At 38.9% G+C, this 27,458-nt stretch overlaps 1 protein-coding gene across 2 annotated transcripts in view; it reads left to right on the top strand.

Moving 5' to 3' along the window:
- The first annotated feature begins 2,255 nt into the window (after nt 1-2,255).
- The window catches only part of LOC130104175 (PH and SEC7 domain-containing protein 1), a 65,426-nt gene continuing 40,223 nt past the window's right edge, over nt 2,256-27,458 (top strand). Inside the window, exons 1-5 of one of the 2 annotated variants that reach the window (XM_056270646.1) lie at nt 2,256-2,523; nt 14,539-16,896; nt 17,038-17,155; nt 17,455-17,977; nt 18,092-18,538. In XM_056270646.1, coding sequence (XP_056126621.1) covers nt 14,740-16,896; nt 17,038-17,155; nt 17,455-17,977; nt 18,092-18,538 — 3,245 coding nt within the window. In that variant the 5' untranslated portion in view covers nt 2,256-2,523; nt 14,539-14,739. Of the gene's footprint in view, nt 2,524-14,538; nt 16,897-17,037; nt 17,156-17,454; nt 17,978-18,091; nt 18,539-26,330; nt 26,475-27,458 lie in introns of those variants that run through there. The other variant, XM_056270647.1, reaches the window with a different exon arrangement.

The raw sequence follows: 27,458 nt of genomic DNA, 5'->3' as shown, positions 1-27,458 counted from the left end.
TTCAGTACCTCTGAACATTCAGTCCTGGAGCATTATATTTCCTCAGCTTCATTAGACAGATCCTTCCTCAGAATCATCAAGTCATGTTTTACAGACGCATACTGATAGATTCAGAGCTCTGTGTTCATTTGATCCCTATTAATGTAATAGAAACGAATGGAAGAAGCTGGAAAATTAATATTGTTTCTGATTTACTTCATGGGTTCGCAGTGTTTGTTTGAATAAGACAAATCTTTTTGTATATTTTATCTGCACATATGTGCACTGAAATATTGATGTCAAATTAGACTATATGTTGCATTGATAATATTGAATCAAGACCCAGTTTGCAGAATTGAACATGTTTATAAAGTGTAGCTAGCTATCACAATGTGCTTATTTTTAATGTGGTCTTTTAGGACCTTTATATCTTGTGCTTTATTATGAGTATTTCAAGGAGTATCAAGATAACATGACAGCAATTTCTTGGATAATTAATTGTTCAACATTTTAACATCAAAATGGTATATGATTTTTGCACATGCACTGTGCTTTAATATGTTTTGCTATTGTATAATTCCATATGCGGTTGTAAATTATAAAGTGCATAAATGTTTTATGCAAATTGGTTAGAAAATATAAACACTTATGCAATATGAAGCAGCTTTGAAATATTATTTGCTCTTCACCTGGTAAGTTTGTGGTATTGTTTTAAACGTTTAACTTGAATTGACCACAAGAGGGCAGTGTAGTCTCTGCTGTCGGATTGATGGATCTGTGATTAATTGCAGAATGGAGTGGAAAATTGATTTGGCAAACGCTGGGTTTCTGTAATGCATGTGTTTTAAGTCTTTATTTATGGAGTTGAGTTATGGAGATTGCTGAGAAGTCAAGGTGTTTGACTTGACTTCCTGTACAGGTTCAATAAAAAGAGATGTAGCCTACTCTTGATTCTACACGGAAAATCTTGCTTGATAATTCAGGAACTACACAAGCCATTACTAGTCAAGCCTAGTCATTACTTAAAATACTGGTTCTCCACATGAATAGAGGGAAGGTTTGTGTCCTAATGACCTGAATTACAGAATTATTAGTCATATACCTTTATTATCCCTGTTGATCCCTGAAACTCAAACTGGTGCTGGATTGTGAAACTCCTTTTGTGTAGAAATCTGAATTAATTTGTATGCATCATCGGAAAGGCATCTATCGTTTTATTTTTTTATGTAGCATATTAATGTTAAAGTGCATGGAGAGAATAAAAACGGTTCATTTAAAATAAGAGAAAGGATAAATGAAAAGACAATGGAATTGTCTTATTTCACAATTATACAGCAGGACTGTGTGTGTGTGTGTGTTGTATTGGTGCACAGACAGGACAGAGATGAAATCAAATTGTGTGCCTTTCTCCTTAAAGAAAAAACAGTTTTCAGGTTTTGTGTGTCTCTTTGCAATTCGAGATCAGAAACAAATAGCTTATATCAGTAGTAGCCTAAATATCTCTTTAGCCTTTATTTTCTCGATTATTAAATTGGGATCACATCGGTTGTTTGCCTCTTGAGACTCGACCTGAAAAACTCGTCACACCTGTCATTAATTTCAGCACGCGAGCACTGAGCATGCGCGCTGCGTCTCACTGCCTACTACATAGAGCGAGCAGGTGGAATGGCATTTACCACGAAACAGGTGGTGAGAATGGGCGGGGCTTAGCGGACCTGACACTTACTCTAATTGGTCAGTAGTTTTACTCAAACTCAACGGAAAATATACGTCTTTATTTATAAAGAATATTAAGCAGATAACGAATTGTATACATGCAATTTCTTCTCTTTCTCTTATCTCCCTACCTGTTTATCTTTATATGTGTGATTTTTCCTTTTGTACGAATATTTTATTTTTCTCTTTAATGATCACGAGGTACCTGTTACTTTTTCCAACGCTGCTCAAAACAGACCAATCACAATCCACAATTGTGCATACAGGGTAAGTTCTATTGTAAAAATTTGTATACAGTAAAGGACAAAACTAGGACGAATTTCAATGTGCACGACAGGTAATATGTTTTAAAATTAATACTGTTTAGCATACCAACGTCTCCAATAATTTTGAACTAAATTTGAATGCAGCGCGAGGATTGAACTATATGAGCCACAACGCGCCCTCTGGAGGAGTGTCCTACTAAATGTAACAGGTAACAGCAGCGCTTCCCAGCTACCACGCGTAATGGTACTGCACTACTAGTAGGAGTAGTGTGGTAGAGCGTCATTGAGAACACAACTCGTGTCCTACCGGCGGGGCTGATGTCTGACTCTGTTAGTTAGAAACACTCTGTTCTCTGCTCTCCTCTTAATTCCCCCCCCCCCAAAACACGAATGCAAGACAGTGTCGAGGAGCTGTTCACTTCAGCACCGCCAGACAAACCCAGGCAGAGCCTCATGATGAAGATGATGATGCTGATGAAGATGATGATGCTGATGAGTGCATGCGGACTGCAGTAACACACACCAGCAGCAACAGCCCCGCATTCCTCCAGCTGAGCCTCCGGTAAGAGTTTCTCCTGTTTTCATGCGTGTCTGCTGGGTTTTATGTGGTCCTGATGCATTGGCATGCTGTTGCATTGCTGCATGCAGAAGCATTGCAGTCAGGCTTGGGGAAAATGTCCCATTCAAACATATGCTGGATCAGTGTTGATTTCAGAGATGTGGCCTTAGATTCCTTGAGCTAAAGGACATCGGACAGGGCAATTTGTAATGGTGAAATTAAAGCCTAAATTCCTGGTATATTCAGGATTTGGGGTTTTTATCTTTCTATAATACAATAATTTAGTAAGTTCTTGACTGAAACTGTTGGAATCAACCAGTTGATCATTTTAGGACGTTGAGGTCATGCTCTGCATCTCTATTAGAATGAATGATCTGATGTGGTTCGGTGCTGTTTTGATAAATGTGAGGCTAATCAATATCCTTTTCTTTCTTTCTGGTGTGCTACTGGTGTTTGGAAACAAATAAATACAAAACACTACATAAGTTTCTATGAAATTAGTTTTTGTGTGCTCGGTGAGTGCTGTTTAATATCAGATATGGCTGATAATATTGTTTGATGAGACGGTCCTAATGATGAGAAAATGAATGATGTAGCTATACATAACTGCGGACATCAAGTAAACTGTTATTTAACACATTTCCCCTCACATTTACTCTGATATATCAATCAAGCACATTAATTAGCCAATATTTGGCTCTCTTGAGATTATCTGACAACTGCACTGTATAAAATTGATTTTTCAAAGTTGTACATAAAACAAAGATTATTGAGTCTTTCCACTTTTTAATTCAATGTGTTACTTGCCATTTCTTTGTAATTATTTGTGCAATTTACTAGCAATTTCTGAGTGGAAATTTAATCACCCTGAACTAAAAGTTTTTCAGTGTGTACCAATTTGGCAAATGAATGCATAATAACAAGTTTCTTCCCAATTGTATAACTTTCTGGATTTACCAACAGCCTTGTCAGTGGGTCATAAACATGTATTTTAGAAAAGAATGAGTTTTGAGTGATGGTGTGTGTACATTACATTTGCTCTCATGGTCAAGTTGTATTGGCATTATATCGTCCTTCATGCAGCAATGTCGGCATTGAACATTAAGATATAAATCCAGTATGCAAAACTTACTGAGGACAAATGAGACTTGCAAGGTTTTGGTATACACAATAGTCACTTGTAATTCACTCAAAACATCAAGCAGAAGACGTTTATTACTACTCATTGACTCTTTGTGATTTGTGTATTGGCACAGACAGTAACTAACACTGATGCGATAACCTCAGATGTCTGTAAATTGCCTGAATAATCATATCACGAGTGCTGTTAAACGCGGTTGGGTCTCGTTCAGTCTCTGTCTGGTTTCGGCGGTTAGAGCAGATGCTGTCCTGAGAAAGATGTTTGACTCCTTCAGGATGATGAATTCTAGTGTCTGACACAAAAGCTGCAGGTGTACAAATGCCACGTCCTTTAGCACGCCGAGAGAAAGAGCGAGGACGCCAAGAAGAGATGACTGAGAAAGAGGAAATTGGGGGAATTATGAGTCATGCTTGTGTTGTCTGTCTGGGATGTTTTGTCTTCATCAGCTGATGTTTCATAGAGACAGCTTGAAGAACGACATGTTATCCTCTGTTTAATAAATCTCTCACTATTTGTTCTGTTTGACCTCTAAAACCCCTCACACGAGACGCTTGTGATGTTTGCTCCTTTTTATCATGACATGCTTATCATATTTTGTATCTTTAAGGTCAGTTTTGACTTCATTCGGGTGTAAAAGAGGTTTATTTGCTCCAGCTATTGGAATATAGATATTCGCATACCGTGACATGCATATTTTCTCCCCACTATTATCTGTTGGTATATTTGAGATGCATGCTATTGCATTGTTAGTCATTTTGCATAGTAATTTAATCAAATCATAATTTCCATTAAAGGCACACTATGTAAGATTTTTGGATTCAAATATACAAAAACTACTAGAACAATGTTATGTATTTTGTTGACGTGTGTACTTGCATTATCCCAAATGTTACCAAGAATGTTTAAATCCAGAGAAATCAGCTGTTTTAACCAAGACGATTTCCGGTGTTTTATTTTGTAGAAACCATGGAAACACCAAAGACGCTTTAATATAATATGTTTTAGACAGGTGAGCAACTGTATCCACATTAATCGACAGAAAATGAATCATTCTTATACAGCTCAACACAGTTAGTCTTTTTGTTTAAATCTTGTTTTCTTGATTTACAGCGAGTAACATGTTTTATGCCCAAGTTCGATCTCGCTCACTGCAGTGTGCAACAAGTGTCTCATAGTAGCCGCTAGTGATGTATGTCTCGAGACCGGTCTTGAGATCACTTTTACGTGGTCTCGGTCTTGTCACGGCCTTCTTTGGTCTTGGTCTTGTCTTGGTCTCGGACCTCTCGGTCTTGTCTAGGTCTCGCTGTCTCAGACCGACATAGTGGTCGGGGGATTGAGCAATACAATACTACAATATCCACGATGATATCCGCAACGGATTGAAGCGCGCGTCCGAGTGAAGACAGTGCGGTGTGCGCGAGCCACACGAGAAAACACCGTAACCGTATATATTTTTTTCCCCTCCAGTCTCGGTCTTGGTCTCGACTTGCTCTGTCTTGGTCTTGGTCTTGTCTTGGTCTCGGTTTAGGCGGTCTTGACTACAAGTCTAGTAGCCGCATATTAGCGAACGCACAGAGTAGCATTATAACATAACTTTCAATAAATAAATACCCATATATATGACGGGAAGAAGCGGAAGAGTTCGTCTGCGGTATAATAAAACTCCACTGCTCGTTTTCAATAAGAGACCTCTAGCGGGGAAAAATTACATAGTGTGCCTTTAATATCTTTAAAGCTGAAGTGTGCAATTTTTTTCCATTTGAAACATTTTCCCATTTTAAAGTAAACAATTTTTGGTTGAAAAGTGTTAATTTTGGCCTCGGGGCAGATTCAAATGGTTTTATTTGATTGTAAGACACAAGGAGTTTTATAGGAAGCCTGTTGAAGTAATTATTTTTGCTATTTTCTTTTGGTGGTGCTTATGACGCAGAATTACACACTTCAGCTTTTTTTTTTTTAAATAACAGACAAGTGTGCAATGAATTGCATCTTTTTACTTTTTATTCATCAAAGAATCCTGAAAAAAAAGTGTTACGGTTTCCACAATATTAGTAAAAACTGTTTTCAGCATTTCTTGAGCAGCAAATCATCATATTATACTGATTTCTGAAGGATCATGTGACTCTGAAGACTGGAGTAATGATGCTGAACATTCAGCTTTGATCACAGGAATAAATTACATTTTTTATTTGATCAAATAAATGTGCATTAGAGACTTCTTTCAGAAACATTTAAACAATCTTATACTGACCCCAAGATTTTTGAACAATAGTGTATATTTATTAGTTAGAATTTTTTTTATATGATATTGATATGCCAGGCAAATATTGAGCTATTTTGTAATATTCAGCTGAAAACATTCCTCATTTTGCCTTATTTATTAAGTGCTTTGTGTCCGTCATTTACCAACAGCCTTGATAATGGATACAGCAATTTTACATTCTTCAGTCATCTTGAGTAAATATAAAATAACTCTTCATTTATATTCAGCAAATCTTATTTGACATCATTGCGCACTATAAAGGTCATCCGCTACCTTGCTGTCTAGATCATTATCAACCATTAAAAAAGCATATCCTCTCTAGTTTGCATGAGCGAAAATTCAGATTAATACAGGCATATATCTGCTGTTTATTGTAGAAGCCGGATCATATTCGTCAGTTCTCTACACTGGCATCTTCTCCTCTCTTTCTCGTTCTGACTGTCCGATTAGTATTTTCTGTTATTATCTGTCGTTCTCTCGTGATGAGAGTCACTGAGAAACTCTTTCATCTCTCCGCCTGTTGCCCACTCATGCTTTCTCTTCCTACAATCTCTTTCTTCTTTACACCCTCAATAACCCTTCATACGTCTCCTTTCACACGCTCTTCTCTTTCTCCCACTCTCTCCATCTGTCCCTAAATGAAATGAACACAGTATTTCTTATGGATTCTGTAATTCAGCTCTGAAATGCTGTAGATGTGTACGTCATGATCAAATGAATGATATTTCAGAGATGCTTTGGCAGGCCAGCGTAATCGGCTAGCATTTCCATTCAAGTCAACTGAAGAAAAAAAGACTTGCATGTAGGACTTGCATGCATCTTGTTTCTGTTTTCAGACCACCTGATCTCAAGAAAACATGCCCTTTGCGTGCGTGTGTGTGTGTGTGCGTCTGTCTGTCTTAAGTTAGTTTAAGACCATTAGTGAGCTTGTTGCATGAAAATAATGCTACACTAATTTGATTCAGATTCAATTTAAGAGACCAATCTAGTTTGAAATGTGAGTCATTCTTAATGTTGTTTAATGCCTGAGATTGTCAAGGCGACCAGCCATTAACATCAACTGTATGATCCAGAACTCATTGACAAAAAGGGTTTGGAAATGGCCTTTGTCTGAGTATTATGCATAATGGCGTCCAGCTAAGTGGATAACTGTTCATTTGAGTATAGATGACGGTTGAACTGATTAGTGTGTGTATCATGAGGATTGAATTACAGTAATGTTGTTTATGTGTGTGTGTGTTCACGAGGTTGTAAAGGTGATGATTTAAGGGCTGTGCAATGTTGTCTAAAGGGAGAAGGAAGGTCAAGTAAGTGTTGTAGAGAGGTGAGTGAGTCTTGTCAAGAACATGTCCAGGTCATAGTTCCCCTCAGTGTGTGTGTGTGTGTGTGTGTGTGTGTGTGTAACAGACATTAATTATATAATTACATTTCTGATTATTATCAGTGTTGAAACCGAGATACATTATTTTCAGGATTATTTAATGCATAGAAAGTTCAAAAGAACAGGATTTACTGTCCCTGAAATAAAAATATTTTGTAACATTATAAATGTCATCTTTGATCACTTTAATGCATCCCTTGCTGAATAAAATGATTGATTTCTTAAATACGAATGTGTTTAATTGTCATAATAGTGAGTTCACAATGCAATTTTGATGGTCCTAAAACTAGACTTTATTTCGTTTATGCAAAAGACAAGTTCTCAAGTTTTTTTTCCCTTTTGATTTAAAGGTAAATTAAGGCCTGGACATGTTTTAGTGAGATTCCCCCGATTCTACAGATATGAAGGCGTAGAAAGGGTTCACCCGCTCCCTGAAGGTCTCAGATTAGCCGTGTTAATGGAAGGACTTGGCTCAGGACTGCAGGTGTGTGTGTGTTTGTGTATCACAGACGGAAGGAGATAAATCCTATTAAGTAGAGGAGGGGAAAGTAGGTCTGTAGGAACTGTGTGTGTGTGTGAGAGAGAGAGTGAGAGCTAATAAGATACATTGGACCACATCAGCACTTGCTATTTTTGGCCTGTTTTAGTGGTGTTTGCTAGGCTGAGCTTCACCACACTCAGTGTGAGGGATTTGAACAAAATCCTGACACTAAGTACTAAACTTTGGCTCGTAGCTCATCTGCGTTACAGATGTGGATGATTCACGTTGCATGGTTGACGCACACGCATGTGAATGCTCAATGCAGTGTTACAGACTGACTGATGGCCTTCTGAATTCTCATCTTTGGGCTTATAGTAATTATTATGGTAGTTAGTAGAGGTTAATATGGAAGACTGAAAGTCACCTCGATTGGCTGACTCGTACTGTACAGAACTAGTGTAACAGTAGCAATTAAATGAATCGTTAGCTTATAAAACATCAGATGAATTCAAATTCTGATTGGATGATCACTTTCAAAGCCTTTGGAAAATGACAACATACCTCCACAGTAAATATGTTGATTTTATATACACTCACCGGCCACTTTATTAGGTACCCCATGCTAGTAACGGGTTGGACCCCCTTTTGCCTTCAGAACTGCCTCAATTCTTCGTGGCATAGATTCAACAAGGTGCTGGAAGCATTCATCAGGGAGTTTGGTCCATATTGACATGATGGCATCACACAGTTGACGCAGATTTGTCGGCTGCACATCCATGATGCGAATCTCCCGTTCCACCACATCCCAAAGATGCTCTATTGGGTTGAGATCTGGTGACTGTGGAGGCCATTTTAGTACAGTGAACTCATTGTCATGTTCAAGAAACCAATTTGAAATGATTAGAGCTTTGTGACATGGTGGAAGTAGCCATCAGAGGATGGGTACATGGTGGCCATAAAGGGATGGACATGGTCAGAAACAATGCTCAGGTAGGCCGTGGCATTTAAACGATGCCCAATTGGCACTAAGGGGCCTAAAGTGTGCCAGGAAAACATCCCCCACACCATTACACCACCACCACCAGCCTGCACAGTGGTAACAAGGCATGATGGTTCCATGTTCTCATTCTGTTTACGCCAAATTCTGACTCTAACATCTGAATGTCTCAACAGAAATCGAGACTCATCAGACCAGGCAACATTTTTCCAGTCTTCAACTGTTCAATTTTGGTGAGCTCTTGCAAATTGTAGCCTCTTTTTCCTATTTGTAGTGGAGATGAGTGGTACCCGGTGGGGTCTTCTGCTGTTGTAGCCCATCCGCCTCAAGGTTGTGCGTGTTGTGGCTTCACAAATGCTTTGCTGCATACCTCGGTTGTAACGAGTGGTTATTTCAGTCACTGTTGCCCTTCTATCAGCTCGAACCAGTCTGGCCATTCTCCTCTGACCTCTGGCATCAACAAGGCATTTCCGCCCACAGGACTGCCGCTCACTGGATGTTTTTTCTTTTTCGGACCATTCTCTGTAAACCCTAGAGATGGTTGTGCGTGAAAATCCCAGTAGATTAGCAGTTTCTGAAATACTCAGACCAGCCCTTCTGGCACCAACAATCATGCCACGTTCAAAGTCACTCAAATCAACTTTCTTCCCCATACTGATGCTCGGTTTGAACTGCAGGAGATTGTCTTGACCATGTCTACATGCCTAAATGCACTGAGTTGCCGCCATGTGATTGGCTGCTTAGAAATTAAGTGTTAACGAGCAGTTGGACAGGTGTACCTAATAAAGTGGCCGGTGAGTGTATATCAAGAATTGATCATTATTATTATTATTATTATTATTATTATGGATGTATCGATATATTTTAGATGATTAATTCATTAGTGGTGTTTGTTACGTCGACTATTCTTGTACCTGTGGTTAGGAATTGATATATATCGCTAAATATAAAACTTCTGTGTGAAATTCATCCTGACCATATTGTGCTTTTCTTCAAAAAATGTAAAAATAGAAGTTGTAAAAATAGTTTGCTCAGGAGTGGGAGGCGTCTGGAAGTGTAAACGCTGGGAGGAGGACAATAGCTGCTGAATTCTCTGTGGGTCTCCGTAATCTCGGTGTTCGTGAAGAATATAACACACAGCTGCTGTTGATCAATCTTTTCTGAATATATTCCAGGAATGAGGACGAGTCACAGCACGTTTACGATAACGCGAGCTCGACCATCCCTCATGCACACTTTCCTCTTCTCCAGTGTTGATGCGATCATGACCCTGTTTTTGTTTATTGACTTCACAGCCAGATTTAGATGAGCGTATGTGTCAATGTGTAGCCAAAGCTGCTGTGCCAATTACTTTTTAGTTCAATGTGTTTTTTCATTATTAATTTAGCATATTGTTGAACCTTTGGTGTTCATGTTAATATTAATACATTTCTTCACTATACAAATGTGTTACTGTGTTGGACCTCCACCTGATGTTGAATGTAGTGTCACTAATGTTGTAATGCGGTGTCGAGCTGCTCTCAGACCTGTAGAGGCCTGTCCTATTGACAGAACGCATTCGACTTTCGGTAGCCTCCTTCATATACTGTATTGTGACAGGTGTGCCTTTGGACAGAACGCAGTGTGAATTATTTTAAGTGGCGTGAGAAAGTCAATGAGTGACAGACAGAAAGGGAAGGAGAGAGAGAGAGAGAGATGTCTCTGTCTCTATGGCTACAGCTTTCACCTCTCTCAATAGAACGGCTTTCTTATTATTCAGGGCAAAGTTATTAGTCAATAAATGTGCTAAATACATGCGGATCAGTTTGATCAGAAAGAGCTTGGCTGTCTTGAATTTGTATTCATCTTCTTTTGTTCCTTGTCCTCTAGAAAGGAAAGAGTCATTTGCAGAATTTTTAAATGTATTTGTTTGCAGAAAAATGAAAATTCTGCCATCATAGACTCATGTTTATATTTGTCAAATTTTAGCAAATAAATGACCCCTACAGCCACACTGTAAAAATATTTTTCCAAGTTTTCAATAAAACAAAGATTAATGGAACATGTTTTACTTTTTTTAACTTGTTTAATTCAACGTGTTATGTACATGCCATTCCTTTGTAATATTTATTAGTGAAATTTACTAGCAACTAGCCTGCTAAAACCAGAGCATTCTCAGTTGTAACTGAGTTATGGTCTGGCAAAGCGTCATAGACAAATCATTTCCAGAGGGGCGTCACCAACGGACGTCACGGATAGACCTAAACCCAATCAGAGCGATGAAGGAGATGACGAATGCAGAGCGGCGGAGAAACATCTCCGAGTGTTGTTCTTTGCTCGGTTTTTAACAAAAAGGAAACGTTCAAATCGCTTAAAACAGACGCGATAGCTGATTCGAACGAGTGATGTTCGACGGCGGCATCCATCTTTGTAATGTAGGCTACAAAATCTGCTTCAAAATCCCAGTGCTGTCGTCATCGTGTAAAGCCCGCCCCAACGCTTCTGATTGGTGCCGCGATTTCGGCGGATTGGAAATGAGCTTGAATGAGCTCTTTGCCAGACTAACTTTCAGAGCAAATCTAAATTTGCCGGAAGTTGTTTGGGTTTTCCCAGGCTAACTAGCAACACCAATTAAGTCCAATTTTGATTTCATAGGGTCTTAACAGTAAATAGTGTCCATTGATTTCATATAGTTGTGAAAATAGTGCGCTGTGTGTCCTCTGAAAGAGGATCTGAGGACTGGGTTCAGACAGTCATACAGTCGGCTAATATTAGCACAGATCCTGCTCTGTCGACATTAGAGACGGCTTCTGTGGCGCTGGTTAATTAGACTGGGATTCTGCCTGTAAACATGCGTATCTGGGGAACACTGATTCCTGAGAGGGTTCATTACGGCTGTTGCAATGTCTTATTATTTCTTCTGTGACTGTTCTATAAAGTGCTTGTGTTAGAGCTGGATCTGTTGTTATAGTGAACACATCTCACTGTCAGGTGAACGTCCCGGTGCAATTAAAACCCATCAATGTGAATCTCACCAACCCTGGCGAGGCGACATGCAGTTTCTCAAACAAAACTGCACATGGCATTTTGGAAAGTAAAGTGCAGCAGATTGTGGTATTTAGCGAGGCCTTTAATGAGAAAGGTTATAATAGAGTAACAGAGCTGGTGATGAAGGTGTGAAGGTGTCTGTTTAAATGGCCCGACGGCACAGATGGTTTCCAGTGAATTAGCTGAGATGGCCTGTAATATTCCCGCAGTGCTGAAGGATGAGCGAGTATTTTTGGAGAGAGAAAGTCCAGGGAGAAAATGAGTGAAGGAGAGAGGGATGATATTGAGGAACCAGAGCAGGGTTACACTGACTGTAAGGATCAACACAGGCTGTTTTGTGTGTATGTGTTCGCTTGAATCTACTTGCATATCTCATGAATATTAATTAAGTCAGAGAATTTTGATTGTTGGACCAATATATAAATACAGTTATTTCACATTAATATAAATAAATACTATTATTGCAATAACCCAGTCCAGTTCGCATGAGGCTCATTGTTCTGTTTACTCAAATCAAGTGCACATAAACATTTTTTTCCCCCTTAACTTAAACATTACAAACTTTGAAAATGTGTACTCAATTAAAGTTAGCTTTGGTGTGTTTGTATTGATATGTTGGTGTATATAGTGCAGAATCTGAAATAATAATTATTATTTTACACCATAGCTTTTCTTTGTTTAAACACTTTCAAAATCATAGAAACTACTATTTTGTTTACAGGTTTAAATTAACAAAATTCCAGATTTTTTATTGTGTTTTCAGGCTTTTGGACACTTTTAAATGTGCACAGTTTTTTTTTTTTTTTTTTTTTTTTTTAAATACAGAAACAAAAAATGTTTGAAACCAACTGTTTGAAATTGTAAAACTTGACCAAATTAGTCTTCAAGTCGCTCAGCTAGAACATACTGGTAAAAATGTATAGCTTGAATGCATAAATGTTAGATTTTTTGCATAAATTTTGAATAGCGATTAATGGAGGAAGATGTTTTTGGGTCCAGATGGTGTTGTTCAGCATTGACCAGCAGGGGCTAACTGGGACATGCCAACCAGCAAAACCTTGACCTGGTCTTTATACTTCTAATGCTTCCCGGCAGAAGTACAAAGGACATTCTGTAACTGTTGTGTGAGCTTGCATTCAGTTAAAGTGGTTCTGGCTTCCTAAAGACCCTTTCTTGGTGTAAACTGTGTCAGTGTAGGTTTTATGCATATGTGTGTTTCATTGATCAATTGTTGACATGAGAGCTGCTTTCATTTATCCTTCACTTGTGCTGCAGCAGCAAAATCTATGACGTGCACCTGCACTTTCGTGTGTGTGTGTGTGTGTGTGTGTGTGTGTGTGTGTGTGTGTGTGTGTGTGTGTGTGTGTGTGTGTGTGTGTGTGTGTGTGTGTGTGTGTGTGTGTGAGAGACACATGAGAGATACTTCAATCAATCACCGGGCGTCTCAGAGGCTTCAGGAAGCACTTCCAGAGGAGCTTCATATTTCTAAGTAAAAATACACAATGGCTTATTTGAACTTGCCTGTGTGATGGAGAATTAGCCCTTTTTTATGTAATGCCAAATTCATGTGTATTTATTCCCTTATTTAAAAATGTCCTTTTAATGGTTTAAAGCTAAAGTTTTGTAGCATCATCATCTAAAATACACATTGCTAATACTTAGGCCTGAATGGGAGTTTACTGTATGAGTCACTGAGGTTTAACACATATCGTGTGTGTGTGTGTGTGTGTGTGTGCACAACTATGTTGGATTTTAAGAGATTAATTTCAGTAAATAAGCCAATCCTTTCACGCAGATGGTCAATTTGGCATTTCCTATGCAGAATGGCTTTGTTAAAAATAGATTTAGCAAAAACAAGGTAAAATACCATCAGTCGATTTCAAAATAGTTTGACAGTGAAATGCAGCCTGGAAATCTGTTCAGTGCTGTGTTTAGTCTCTGCTGGAGAACATTCTCTCTGTTTGGTTAGTACTATAGAGTGTAGGCTAAATGAATGGGTGGACGATAGAATGAGTATGTCATCAGTGAGAAAATGAGTCGGATGACCACTACTGTTATAATCGGGTTGCTGCCTCTGTAATTGGATTTCTACTGATATCTCATGACGAGAAATGCACTGTACTTCTCTGCTACATTGTTTTGTTTTCGAAAGAAAGTTTTAGATGTTGGAACAATTTTAATTGTCCTTACAGACCCTGTTTTAACATTTACTGTCAACATAAATATTCTATGTAGTGCACTAATGCCATTATGAATGTCTAAGTCATCATTTTTGTTTGTATAAACCTTTTCACAAGCCATGTTGTTTCAAAGAAGCTTTACAGAAAAGTATGCATTAAGCTTTAAAGTCATTGTGCCGTCGACTCGTGGCCTAATGGTTAGAGAGTCAGACTGGTAACCTGAAGGTTGTGGGTTCGATTCTCAATGCTGGAAGGAAATGACTGAGGTGCATTTTGAGCAAGGCTCTCGCTTCCCGGGCTGCCCACTTCTCCAGGTGTGTGTGTTCACAGTTTTCCAGTGTGTTAACTACTCATTACTCCTAATGTGTGTGCGGATGGGTTAAATGCAGAGGACAAATTCTAAGTATTGGTTACCATACTTGGCCATCACGTCACTTTCACCATCACTTTATAAATCTTGAGAAAACCAACAATAATTGTGGCAAAGAGAAAAACTCCATATATTTAGGTAGCAATTCATTAATTGTCTTTTCTTCCTTATGTCTTAGGTGCAATGGTCCATGCCATCTCCATCTGTTGTAGCTGGTCTGGCAGGAGAGGGTATCTGAAGAACGGCATCTCTATGGACTAAAAATAGTCACAGGATTTCACAACCTGACCAGAACAGGACAAGGATCTCTGTCTCTCTCTGTCTGTCTTTTCTTCAGTCTTCATCTCAGTGTCTCTTTGTGTTGTACTGTTATGACGCCATGTCTCAAACTGGAAAAGTCCTGCATTTGTATGTGGAGGTGAGATCCCCACCAGAGCATGATGAGAAAGGTAGTTCCTGTGAAACAACAGTGGAGCAAGATGGTCCTGTTGAGGCTTTGACCAAATTAGCACAGGTGGCTTCAGGATTTTCCACACCTCCCAGCAGCACATTCAGACCAAATGTAAGCTTCCTACTACAGCCCACACACAATTCTCTGGATTCCCCTCAAAGACGCAGCATTCCCCAGCAGGAACCATTCCAACAGGTGTCCTCTGGCTTCAATAACAACATTGACTGTAAACAATTGAAACAGGTCCAATCGTTGTCGTTCTCTGGACGGACATCTGGTCCGGGGACGCCTTGCCGAGCCTGCAGTCATCAACAGGACTCTAAACCAGAGCCCGGACAGAGGTCTGTGGTCACTTTTAGCTACATTGAGAAGCCCCACATCAAAACTGTGGAGAGTCCTTGTAACAGTCCCAGTGGAATAAAGGAGGCATCTGCTTGCCCACGTAAGAGGTGTAGTGATCCAAAGCGGTCTCACCCTAATGAGTCTTCCTGCAATAATAGTCCATTTCACCAGCACATGGGTTATCCAGGATTTTGTTCCTCTACTTTGGATCCCGTCGGTCAAGCAGCAACACAGCGAGCCCTGGAGGAGTTTGGCTCTCCCCAGATGAGGTGTAAGTTTTCTCGTGGCCCAGACTGGAGTCCGGAGTTTCACCAACGGCAGAGGGCACGATGCCAGTCTTGGGCAGGTTCACCAGTGCCAAACTGCAGTGCCTACCGCCATGATCCTGACCCTGGCAGGGTCGAAGCTGCATGTGGTGTCCCCAAAAGCCCAGCACCAGATGCTTTTTCATCCCACACAGGGCATAACAACCAGCAGAAATCCACCTCCAGGTCCCAAGGATGCCCCAACCAGAACCTCCCTTCAAAGCAAGACTGTTCCACACCAGTCAGTCAAAGTTGGGGAAGCCGGGCTGAAGATAAGCCTCTGTCAGGACAAAGAACAAGCCTCACAAACACACCCACTCATGGTTTGAACCAGCTTAGTGGAAGCAATAACTCCTCAGCCCTGAACAGTCCAGAGGTAGCCCGCAAGATTGCAGAAGAGGCCACCAAGGTTTCAACTATTTTCAACGAGGTCCGCAGTTCTCCTCCTCCCGTTGTTTTCAGAGGTTCATCTAATCTAAGCAGCACAAACTATGGGTATCCTTCGAGAGAAATCCAGCATGAGACCTTGCAACAGAGTCCAGTGCAGCATTTGGCTGTTAAGATGAACATACCTGTGCATGAAGACCATCCTACAACAAATGGGGTTTCTCCGCACCTGCATGAAGCAATAGCTACTAAGAGCTCAGATTTAAGAGATGACCTGACTGATCACTCATTCTGCTCTGTCCCAGTGGGAGCCCCTGATTCTCCAGCCCTCCCGTCTCGTCTTCTTCGTCCAAGTCTGTCCAATGCAGACGTGTGTTCTCCTCTCCGAGATCCTCGTCAGCTTAGGGCTGACCTGCCAGTCTCTAACAGCCCCACTTTACACCGTCACAAGCCTCCACAGTACACTGGAGAGGAGTGGACCTCCGGGGAACCCTGGTTCCTGGACGAGGAGGACTGGGATGACCATGTCATTTCAGAAAGCGTGGAGATCTCCAGGCGGTTGTTCATCGGTCAGAGTGTGGACAATTCTCCAGTCAGTTGGACATCTAGACAGCAGTGGAAAGAGCAGGCGAAGAAAGAGGAAGTGAAGTTCAGTTTGACAGAAAAATTTGAAGGGACACTCAAGAGCAGCAGTCCAGTGTACAAAAAAAGGGTTGAGGTCACAGAACGGGGAGAGGGGAATGTTAGCAATTCAGTATGTGGAGCAAACCACAGCCCAGGGGAAAGAGTAGAGGAGATGACCAGGATAACGCAGCAACAGAGACAGGCAGAATGGAGGAGAAGGCAGGCTTTGCTTCTAGGGCCAGTGGTATTAGAAGAGGGAGATGGGGAGAGAGGGGAGGATGAACAGGGGTTTGGAGAACACCAGGCTTTGGCTGGGTCATCCCCGAGCTCCAGTGGAGTAACGGGAAGCCTAGGAGACAGAGATTGCATCTCACCTGAGTCCAGCCAGAACAGCAACCATTCAGATCACCCATCATCAGGAATACAGGTGAGACATTGTTCATAAAACCATTTCATTCTACCAATGACTCTACAATGGTTTAAGAACATTCTAAAGTTTCTTCCAATGAATGAGGCTGTTCACTTTTTTATTATAAATTAATGTGTTTATTTTGTGTGGGTGTTACAGTCCGATGGTGGTTCTTTGGTGCCAGGTCCATCTCTGCACTGTCAGAAAATTGCTCGTGCCAAGTGGGAGTTTCTTTTTGGCACTCCAGCAGAAAACACTGCCAGTGAACGAGAGAAGAGTAAGTAGCCTATTGACCTCTTTAATGTCACTTTTAAAGATCATCTAGATTCCATAAAAAAGCAATTAATTGCTTTTTCTATGATTATTTTATGGTTCAAGTACATTTAGATCATTTCAAGTGTATGCAAGTGTTTGAGTAATTCACTCATTGAGCATTCTCATGTGAAAGTGGGATAACACTGCAATATCACTGAGCTGGAATAGTCGTCAGCAAAACATTGTCAGTATCAATGGCACCAAAATGGATTGATTTATTTCCCTTCATAGCTGAATGAATATTGTATGTTATCCATCTAGATGTTCCAGAAACCTCCACAGCTCCACCAAGTGGTCTATCCACCCCAATCCCGCCCTCTTTTCTGCCACTTGAGGAGCTCGCTCTCAGAGCTAATCATGACGTTCAACATGTGGAGGTGGAGCTAGTGACTCCACCCCCTGCCGCCCCAGGCACCTCCCCCAAAACTGGCATAATTCGGCGAACTTTAAAATACTCTGAGACCGATCTGGACGCCGTTCCGTTACGATGTTATCGGGAGACCGATATAGATGAAGTGCTGTTAGCCGAGCAAGAGGACGCTGACTCAGCGTTTGGAAGTAACCGAAGTGTCATGGGAACTTCCTGTGCCGGGAGTAGCCCTCTAGGAGAGATGCCGAATGAAAGAACAGATGGACAGGAGGATGGGGAGGAGGAGGAGGATGAGGAGGAAGAGGAGGGTGTTGCGAGCTGGGTCACTGTCAGGATGCAGGGCGATGTGAGGAGGTTGCTGGCCGATCAGGAGCGATACGAAGAAGAGGAGTTTTACAGCATTATGCTAAAGAGGTGGGAAGTGGCAAACACGCATACTGATGGTTTCTTTCAAGAAACTGTTTAAATATTTAATGTGTTACTGGTGCAGAATATCAAAAATGACAAGGTAATCTTTTTTTTTTTTAGGCCCCGAGATCATTTCATTAACAACCACCCAGCTCTGAAATCTCCCATCCTGGTCCGTGGCCCTCGAAGAAAGTCCGGAGACAGTTTAGACACATTCAGCAGGCATTTTGAGAACATCATGGAGTCACATCGTGCCAAAGGCACCTCTTACAGTAGTCTGGACAGTCTTGACCCTCTGACCTCTAGTACTCAAACTGTTCTGACCTTTGACCTTCCCACACTGACTCCACAAGTGCAGGGTCAGATCTACCAGAGTGTGCGGCAAATCGTGGAGCTCAGCTTTGCTCCATTGGCTCACGTAGAGATGCCCAGCCTCTCAGAGTCTGTGCTGACGATAACAGGGGACACCGATGCCACACGGGCACCATCCAGTGAACGCCTCAGCAGTGGGTCCGACGATCGCAACGGGCGGAGCTGGCAGATCAACCCACCACTTTCACTGCCCAGGTTTGTGTCATTTTCATCACTAAAGTGAGGAATTGTGTGTTTTAGGTTGGAAAACTTAGTAGTGTGCTCTGGTTGTATACTGTAAATTGTGGAAAATGTAGTGGTATGGAAGTATGCCATTCTGAGCATACCTGTTATACAGATACACTAGACTCATATAGTCTTTGCAATAGCTCAGTTTCTCCAGCAGATGGAGTTTGCTACCAACAGTCTCTTCTGAAGTGAAACATACTGTACTTTGATTTACTATGACTTGAATCTTGGTGAATATTGAGGAAAAGTGCCAAAAAATGATTCAAAATGCCCAATATTTCAACCCATAATCAAGAAGCCATAAATATTTTTGTAATGGCAACATATTATTTAAATTTAAAATGGTATAATTTGTGGGAGGGGAGGGGGCACTTGTGATTTCTAAGCTTATATTAATTGATATGATTTTATATGTAATATTTAATTTATTTTATTTATTATTAATTATATACACATTCTATTTTCAGTTTGGTTTGACAGTATAGGGATGAATTTCTTGAGGTGGATTGTAAGCAATATTTCCTGTGTGTGTGTGTGTGCGAGAGGACAGATGAAAGACAAAGCCGATTGCTGGCAGAGAACTGAAGTAACCGCCGCATAGATCACCTTGAGACAAACATAGAGGCTGGGAATAGTTTGAGAAATTATATTTATTTTCACAATTGGAATTTTGATCCATAAATCCTTATTTATAGGATGTATACTCTTATATATTTTAGATCTGCCATGTCTCTTGTCTCATAAAACAAGTTAGCATCTGCTGTAAAATGTTAAGTGTGTTTGGAGTCACCTTGCAGCACTGCACAATACATCACTCCTGTAGTAGCTCAACTGAACCACTAGGCGGTGACAGTCGTTCATAAGTGCTATTTGTGTCACTATCAGACCCAACCAAGCTCACCATTAGAATTAAAAGCATCGCTTTTGCATATATATTGATCAAACCATGCACATTTCATTAGAAAATATTGCATTGGAATTCCTAAGTTGGTAATAGATCCGGTGCAACAGGTTAAGTAATAAAATTTACAATGCATAATGGATTTGCACTGCAGCCAACCTATGAGCCAATCAAATCCTTAGATATCGTATCATTTGCGTGCTCAGTTGTTATGCCAATTAAAATTGTTTGTGTGATTGTTCATTCAGCATGGCAGGAACAGTAGCATCATTGTGGAGAAGCTTAAACAATCTTTAAGCCCAGTGACACAGAAAACCTCAGAAGGAAAGAGAGAAAGAGAGAGCAAAAGACTGTTTTGATTTCCGTTTTGACAGAGAAAAGGTTTATCATAAAGCTGTTTGCATCTGAATATACACTACCATTTAAATGTTTGGGGTCGTTTAGATGTTTTTGAAAGTCTCTTCTGCTTTGACAATTTGACATTTTCAATCTAAGTGATTTTAGTGGCAGAATGTTGTTGTTACACCTGTAAATAACTAAACTGTGTGTACAGAGTAAGATTAACCCAGTTAACACATAACGTTCCCCTAACGTTAGTTTTTGGTTCCCGTTTGGTTATTTTTTTGGGAACCAAATACTAACGTTAGGGGAACGTTCTTTTTAGGTTTTATTTTTATGTAACCATAAAAAAACGTTCCCAGAACGATGCAGGGTGGTTACTTTTAAATAACCCTAAAATAACTTATAAAGAACGTTCCCTAATGGTTATATTTAAGTTATTTTTTTGTAACCATAAAACAACGTTCCCAGAACGTTGCTGGAAGGTTCTTTTTTTAATAACCTCAAAACAACTTATAGAGAACGTTCCCTAATGGTTATTTTTAAGTTTTTGTTTTGCAACCATAAAACAACGTTCCCAGAACGTTGCTGGAAGGTTATTTTTTGAATAACCTCAAAACAACTTATAAAGAACGTTGCTTAATGACTATTTTTTAAGTTATTGTTTTGTTCCCAGAACGTTGCTGGAAGGTTCTATTGAGAAGGAAAAAATAAGTTGTAACCTTCCATAATGTGATCATGCAATAAATGCTACAATGACTTGTGCATCAATAATGCGCTTATTTTCTGGGGCGGCACCTAGAAATGCACATAATGGATTTATTTTCGTTTTGAATTGTTTTGACATTTCAAGCATTCTATAGTTCCTCATGTCTGTGAGGCATACCTGAGTTTCGGTTAATTAATTTATGATAAGATTTGCTCTCCAGTTCACGCAATGCAATCGCGCCGCGCCTCCATGTCATGTCTGCTATATGTTTGATTCTTATTTATTATAGCAATTGGTTGATGGAAATTTGATTAAAATTAAGATATAATTTATACAAAACGAAATTCACTTTAAAGAAAGGCTTTCCACAAAACAAAACTTAATGAAGTGGTCAAAATCATGTCTGACCCATCATGTCTCCCGATATATTGCTCATCTTACTCATGTTGTTCAATTTTCATAATCAGCAGATGGGGAAAAAAATAACAATTATATTAGTTCAACAAATATGAAACTAAATGTGCTTATTTAATGGCTACATTTAGTTTCATATTTGTTAAACTATTATAGAACGGGCCATAGATCTCCAAAATTAGTTTTAAATTCATAATTTAATATTTATGAGATTTTTTTAAAGTAATGTTCTAATTCTAGATATTTATATTTGTAAATGTTGCAATGCATGCTTTTGACGTGCTTTAATCAATGGCCGTGCGCGTGAACTTTCGAGTCGCAAACATTGGAGCGGCGCAGAGTTGCCATGGAAACGACGCGGGACTACTGCGACTGACAAGCAGCAAAACTCCCTCTCTCGCTGTTGTTTTCACTGCTTTCAGGTGAGATTAGTCTCTAAAATCACACAAATAATACACACAACTGTTCTTGACACTTCTCTTACTTGTAATTGACACACTTTTGTTGAATATTTACTTTATACACATGGTTTAGTGTCTTCGGAAAAAGTCCGTTGGCATCTAAACCGTTTTCAGAAGAGGTAACTTATCGTTAAGGTAACATTAACTCGGTTGAGCTTTTGTTTATGAAAGTTTGGGCTTTTAATCATCTCTTAGATGAGAGTTTTTGTAAAGGTTTTACTTGGAAGTGAGCTAATTTATTTAAAATAAATTTAAACAAAGGTATGTAGCCTACTGTTAATCGGTGACGTCACTTACATGGAGCTTGAACATTGGCTGAAACTAGCTGCTCAGTGGTAAACAAATATTGATAAAAAAAAATTCTGTGATTTCAGCAGCAACAAAATAACCCCTCTAAAACAGAGTGGAAGCTCCACAGCTTCAACATTTCTGAAGAAAGCTGCTGCCAGAGATGTAGGAAACACAGGTGAACCGAGGAAGCTCGTTAAATAACTTCCATTTTGTCACAATATTTTATCTATATGACCATGCATGTCATTTTCTTATTTTTTTTAATTGATCAAATTTACATTTTTAAAGTGTATAATTTATTTTAAGGTTTTGACATCCAAACAAGTGACACTGTATGAGCAATACTAAATGAATAAGCAAACCTAAAAATAAATTCTGTTATCCTAATTAAGAAATTATTTTCTGTATATTCGTTCTCTTTTCTGCATTTCCCCTCTGCTGTAGCTTTTTCCTTTTAATAAACCTGGCATTGTATAATAATATTGTTGGCTCAGGCTCTGTGACAAATGGTTTGTGGTGTTCCTAGATCCTTCAATGTTGATGCCCTGCACCGTAGCTGAGGAGTTTTTGTCCTGATCATCATCTCGAAGACGCTATGAACAGTGTTGGGAGTAACGCGTTACAAAGGTAATACATTAGAGTAACATATTACTTTTTGCTGTAACACAGTAGTGTAAGGCATTACTAATCAATTTTCAGTAATATTTTACTCGTTACATGTTCAGTAAGGCTTGCGTTACAACAGACTTTTAGTTTTAATTGTATAACAAACAAAAAAACAGCAAGACCGCGAGACATTAACGAATGAAAAATGCAAGTAGGTTAAGACCTGTTCGTGGTCAGTCAGTAGCCGCGTGTGGTGTCCAAGTTTGTAAATAAAGACTAAATGGTAGCGTCTGATATATATGTATTGCGATTTATTTTTTACAGGAGTGCTGTGAGGCATGATTTCGGCCTCTGTGCTCGCGCTGGCCAGTGGAAAAGCGGCTAATGCACTGCAAACCCTAATAAGTTGATTGAACTCAATTGATTTGAGTAAACTCGTTCCCTCAATTTAATTGAGTAATGGGGTCTCCCAAAACGTGCATATTTAAGTGTACTTAACTTGGTGCTTATGTAGACTGTAACACTGAAGCAGTGTTAAAGTTAATGAGATAATTAAGTGATTAAGTGATATTAATCATAATTTTTAAGTCACCGTTGTGGAGATCAGTGTTTGCTTTAGTTGGGCTCTTGACCCTTAACTCATTAACTTTATATTTTGTTTGACGGCTGTAACTCAGTTGTAACCAGATAAACAAATAGAAAAGGTCAGCTGATAGTGGTGATTGTGTTTTAACATAATCATTATTTTATAATTATTGGAATTTAATCTTTGAAGTCACATAAAGCTGAATCATGTTCACCTGCACTGTTTATATTTTAAATAATATTTGTAACATTTAAATTTTAATCCAAATATTCTCTTTTAAGGTTGTTATCATAAAAAAATATGTAGATCATATTATTTTAGACACATAGATATCAAGAATCAGCCTGTGAATCTCAACAATGGTGACATAAAGCATGTTGCAGTGCATTTTGGGGGCCACCAATCAAAACTGGCTCCCATCATGCATTGCTGCATGAATAATAATGAGCTTATGTTCAGAGGTGATCCGTTTATCACCATTGCTGAGAATCATACGCTGAATCTTGATGTCGGTGTGTCTAAAAATAATATACGGTAATATGTATAAGAACAACTTTAAAGAAATTGTTTGCATAATGATGTAATCATTGAAAATGTTATGCTGTACAAGGACAGTGTTGTTATAATTAATAACATAAATCTAATTCGGAAATTGGGCTTTAAATGAGTTTAGGAATCAGGTCAAAAGATTGTGAAATAATGATTATGTTAAAACACAATCACCACCATCAGATCACCTTTTCTATTTGTTCATCTGGCTGTTATAACTGAGTTACAGCAGTCAAACAAAATATAAAGTTAATGATCAAAGGGTCAAGAGCCCAACTAAAACAAACACTTATCACCATAACGGTGACTTAAAAATTATGGTTTTCTCCTTCAGTGATTCTGCTTGTTAACATCAGGTAACTTCAATAATGCTCAATCATCACTCAATTATTCACTAAATTATCTCATTACCTTTAGCACTGCTTCAGTGTTCATTTAACACTCTTGAGTGTGGACTGATATAAACACTGAGCAGTGTTAATTTAACACGGGGGGATTTTGCTGTGTACTTAAATATACAAGTACACTTGAAATCAACACTAAGTTAAGTGAACTTTATTGTTTAAGTACATTAAATAATCGACTAAGTTTGGTGAACTAAACAATTTAAGTCAAGTCTACATAAGCACCAAGTTAAGTACACTTAAATATGCACGTTTTGGGAGACCCCATTACTCAATTAAATTGAGGGAACGAGTTTACTCAAATCAATTGAGTTCAATCAACTTATTAGATTTTTTCAGTGTTAACTTTCAGAACTTGTACAAATGACGCTCAATCATCACTCAATTAATCACTTAATTATCTCATTAACTTTAACACTGGTTCAGTGTTACTTATAACACTCTTGAGTGTGGACTCATATAAACACTGAGCAATGTAAATTTAACACTGGGGATGTACTGTATTATGGGTATTAAAGTTTATTTATCAAGTTTAAAGTATCAGATTTAAAAACAAAAATCAGTTTATTTCCATTACGATCAATAATTGTAATATAATGAAAGCCATTTGTTTTCTGGTAAAATAAGAATGACACCTTGCACTTGAAGAAAGCATGTATGAATGTATTCATTTCACAGTCAAGAAAACAACATCTGTGAAAATGACCTTTTGTAAGGATTAATCATGATTTTGAGCTCATAGCACTTGAAATCTTAAGTTTATGTATTTTGAAGGTAAATAAGTTATTTGAACTTATATTTTTGAGTGACAGGGCCAAAATGCTAAATTTAAAGTAATGTTTAGTCAAGTACACTTGATTGTTTAAGTAAAGACAACATTAGGGTTTACAGTGTGGATGAAGATGGCAATGGCATGAAGAAGACTATACATTCACGAGATGGATATGCGCATTAGGCTAATCGTTCTGTGTTTTCTTTCTAAACAGTTAGGCTATGTTTAGGTGGTATTTTTCATGTTTTAATCACGCAATCATGTTTTTGGTGCGGTGGTGACGCGTTCATGTAACATGTAAGGGTGGCGGCGGCGCTGCCGATAAAGCACCTAAAAGCGGTCACAAAGAACCGACAAAAGCATTGATTATGAATGTCAAATATAGATAGATATATAAAATCACCAACTAACCCCCGTAAATGTTGAAAATACTGTACGATCCCATGAGAAACATTATATAATAATGTTACTATTTGTTATATTTGCAGGTGACTGTGGTGAAGATGGAAGAGGCTTTCAAGTGCATGATCTACAATTAGACTACTAATAAAAATGTTTTCGTAGTTACTTTGTTTTCGTTTCGCCTTTTGCGCATGTGTTGAATGTGATGCATAGCCTATATGATTGTGGTTTTGTGTGTGTGTGTGTGTGTGTGTGTGTGTGTGTGTGTGTGTGTGTGTGTGTGTGTGTGTGTGTGTGTGTGTGTGTGTGTGTGTGTGTGTTTAATCAACAATTAAACAATGAATCGACAAAAACATGGACTGTATAGGTTGATTATTTATATAGATTTACTGTTGTATTTTATTTAAGTAAAAAAAAAAAGATGAATTGTTGTTGAACGTAAAGAAAACTTTACGGGCTAACTAAAAACAAACCATGTTCTGGGAACCAAAAACTAACGTTCTGAGACCGTTCTGGGAACCAAAAACTAACGGTCTGGAAACCAAAAACTAACGTTCTGGGAACCAAAAAATAACGTTCTGGGAACTAAAAACTAACGTTCTGGGAACTAAAAACTAACGTTCTGATAACGTTCTGGGAACCAAAAACTAACGGTCTGGGAACCAAAAACTAACTTTCTGAGAACCAAAAACTAACGTTATGAGAACGTTCTGGGAACCAAAAACTAATGTTCTGAGAACGTTAAGAAAACTTTCCTGGCTAACCAAAAACAAACTATAAAAAATAACGTTCTGAGAACCAAAAAATAACGTTCAGAGAACGTTCTGGGAACCAAAATCTAACGTTCTGAGAACGTTCTGGGAACCAAAAATTGTTAGCTGGGAAACACTCGCTTGAGGAGGGAATTCAGCTGCAGTCTGTTCGTGACCAAATGAGTGTTTTGCTTATCATTATTCTAAAGAATCGTGAGAAATAAAACAAGATGTGTTTACATTGTAAAGTGCGTGTGAAGTGAGGAGAGACTGAGAGATGTCACATGCCACACTGAACTGAGAAGGTCATTAGGGAGCGTCAACAAAGTTCACAAAGAGAGGGAGAGAGAGTAATCAGTGGGAAACCTATTGGGATAGAATAATCTGTCAAGTTTGTGAGCCGTACTAAACAGTTCAAGCAAGGATGGATGGGAATTTCAGGATCGTTAGAATACAGACATAAACGGCAGATTAATTGAGTCACAGCGAGATTATAACAGCAGTGGAGATCATGTCCACGAACACCTGAGGAGATATTGAGCGTATCGCTGGACGAGCGAGCGCTCACACAAACATGGCTCAGATCCAGAGAGTCACAGCAGAGAGGCGTTTGGGCAGAGATGGTGTGAGAAGAAAAGCCCAGCACTCAGTGTTTTGCTGGCATTGCTCTGCGCTGGAGGAGAGAAGCGTTCTGACCCGCTGCCACACACTGAACAGGTACAAGTGCAAGCGGCTGGGGAAGATGCAGATCATCACTGAACTCCTGTATTAGACTCTCATTGTCCTAATGAGTTTCATATAAAAGTATTCAGCGGAAATGGTTGATTACTAACTGTTGTAGAAACCTAGCAACAACCCCAAACACCCAAAATGAGTTGACTCACATTTGAGAGTCTGTGTGCATTTACTGCAGCCAAGTGATTTTTATTAATGCATTTGTCTATTTTGTTAGTGGTTTGATGCTTTTAGTGGTGATGCTTTTAATTCTAATGGTGTGTTTATTCTTCAGGCTAAAATTGCGTCTGACTATCAAATTGTTCACCCTTAGATGATCCATCCAGAAATATGGAGCAGTGTTATTTTATTTACTATCATTGATCCTGTATTCCAATTATAGTTTTTGTTAATATTTTGAGTTAGATTTTATTTATATATTTTCTGTTTTCATTTTAATTGGTTACACTTCATTTAAAGGTGACGTAGTTACATTACTTACTCAAATGATTAATATTTATTATAGAGTTACGCTTGTGGTTAGTGTTTGGTTTAGGTTAGTTACTTGTAATAATGCATAATTTACTGTTATTACTATAGTAAGTACATACATGTAACTATGTCACCTTCAAATAAATTGTTACCAACAATAATAACCCTGAAATGGAGTAGCCACTCATTTGTCGTGCTTGTCTCTTTAAGAACTGGTCTGCTTCCAGACGTCTTTATTTGAGTTTCACACATTTCTGCCCATGGTTTGTTTTAGCATGAGTCATTGATAAGAAGGTCAGAAAGAGAGAGGACTGCTGGCATTCAGCCTCCCACGTTCATTTATAGAAACCAGGGGAAATCGGATCAATAGGTCGCAATAACAGTTTAACAGAATTACAAAGTGGAAATGATTTCTGACTGTAAAGCTGTTTGTGATTGCTATTCGGCTTGGAAAGCACAGTTTATGCCAAAATCCCACATAAACTACAGTAACAG

This window comes from Rhinichthys klamathensis, unplaced genomic scaffold (genome assembly GCF_029890125.1).
Source record: "Rhinichthys klamathensis goyatoka isolate OS25496 unplaced genomic scaffold, OSU_Roscu_1.1 h1tg000304l_1, whole genome shotgun sequence".
NCBI lineage: Eukaryota > Metazoa > Chordata > Actinopteri > Cypriniformes > Leuciscidae > Rhinichthys > Rhinichthys klamathensis.
This window is presented reverse-complemented; position numbering and strand designations above follow the sequence as displayed.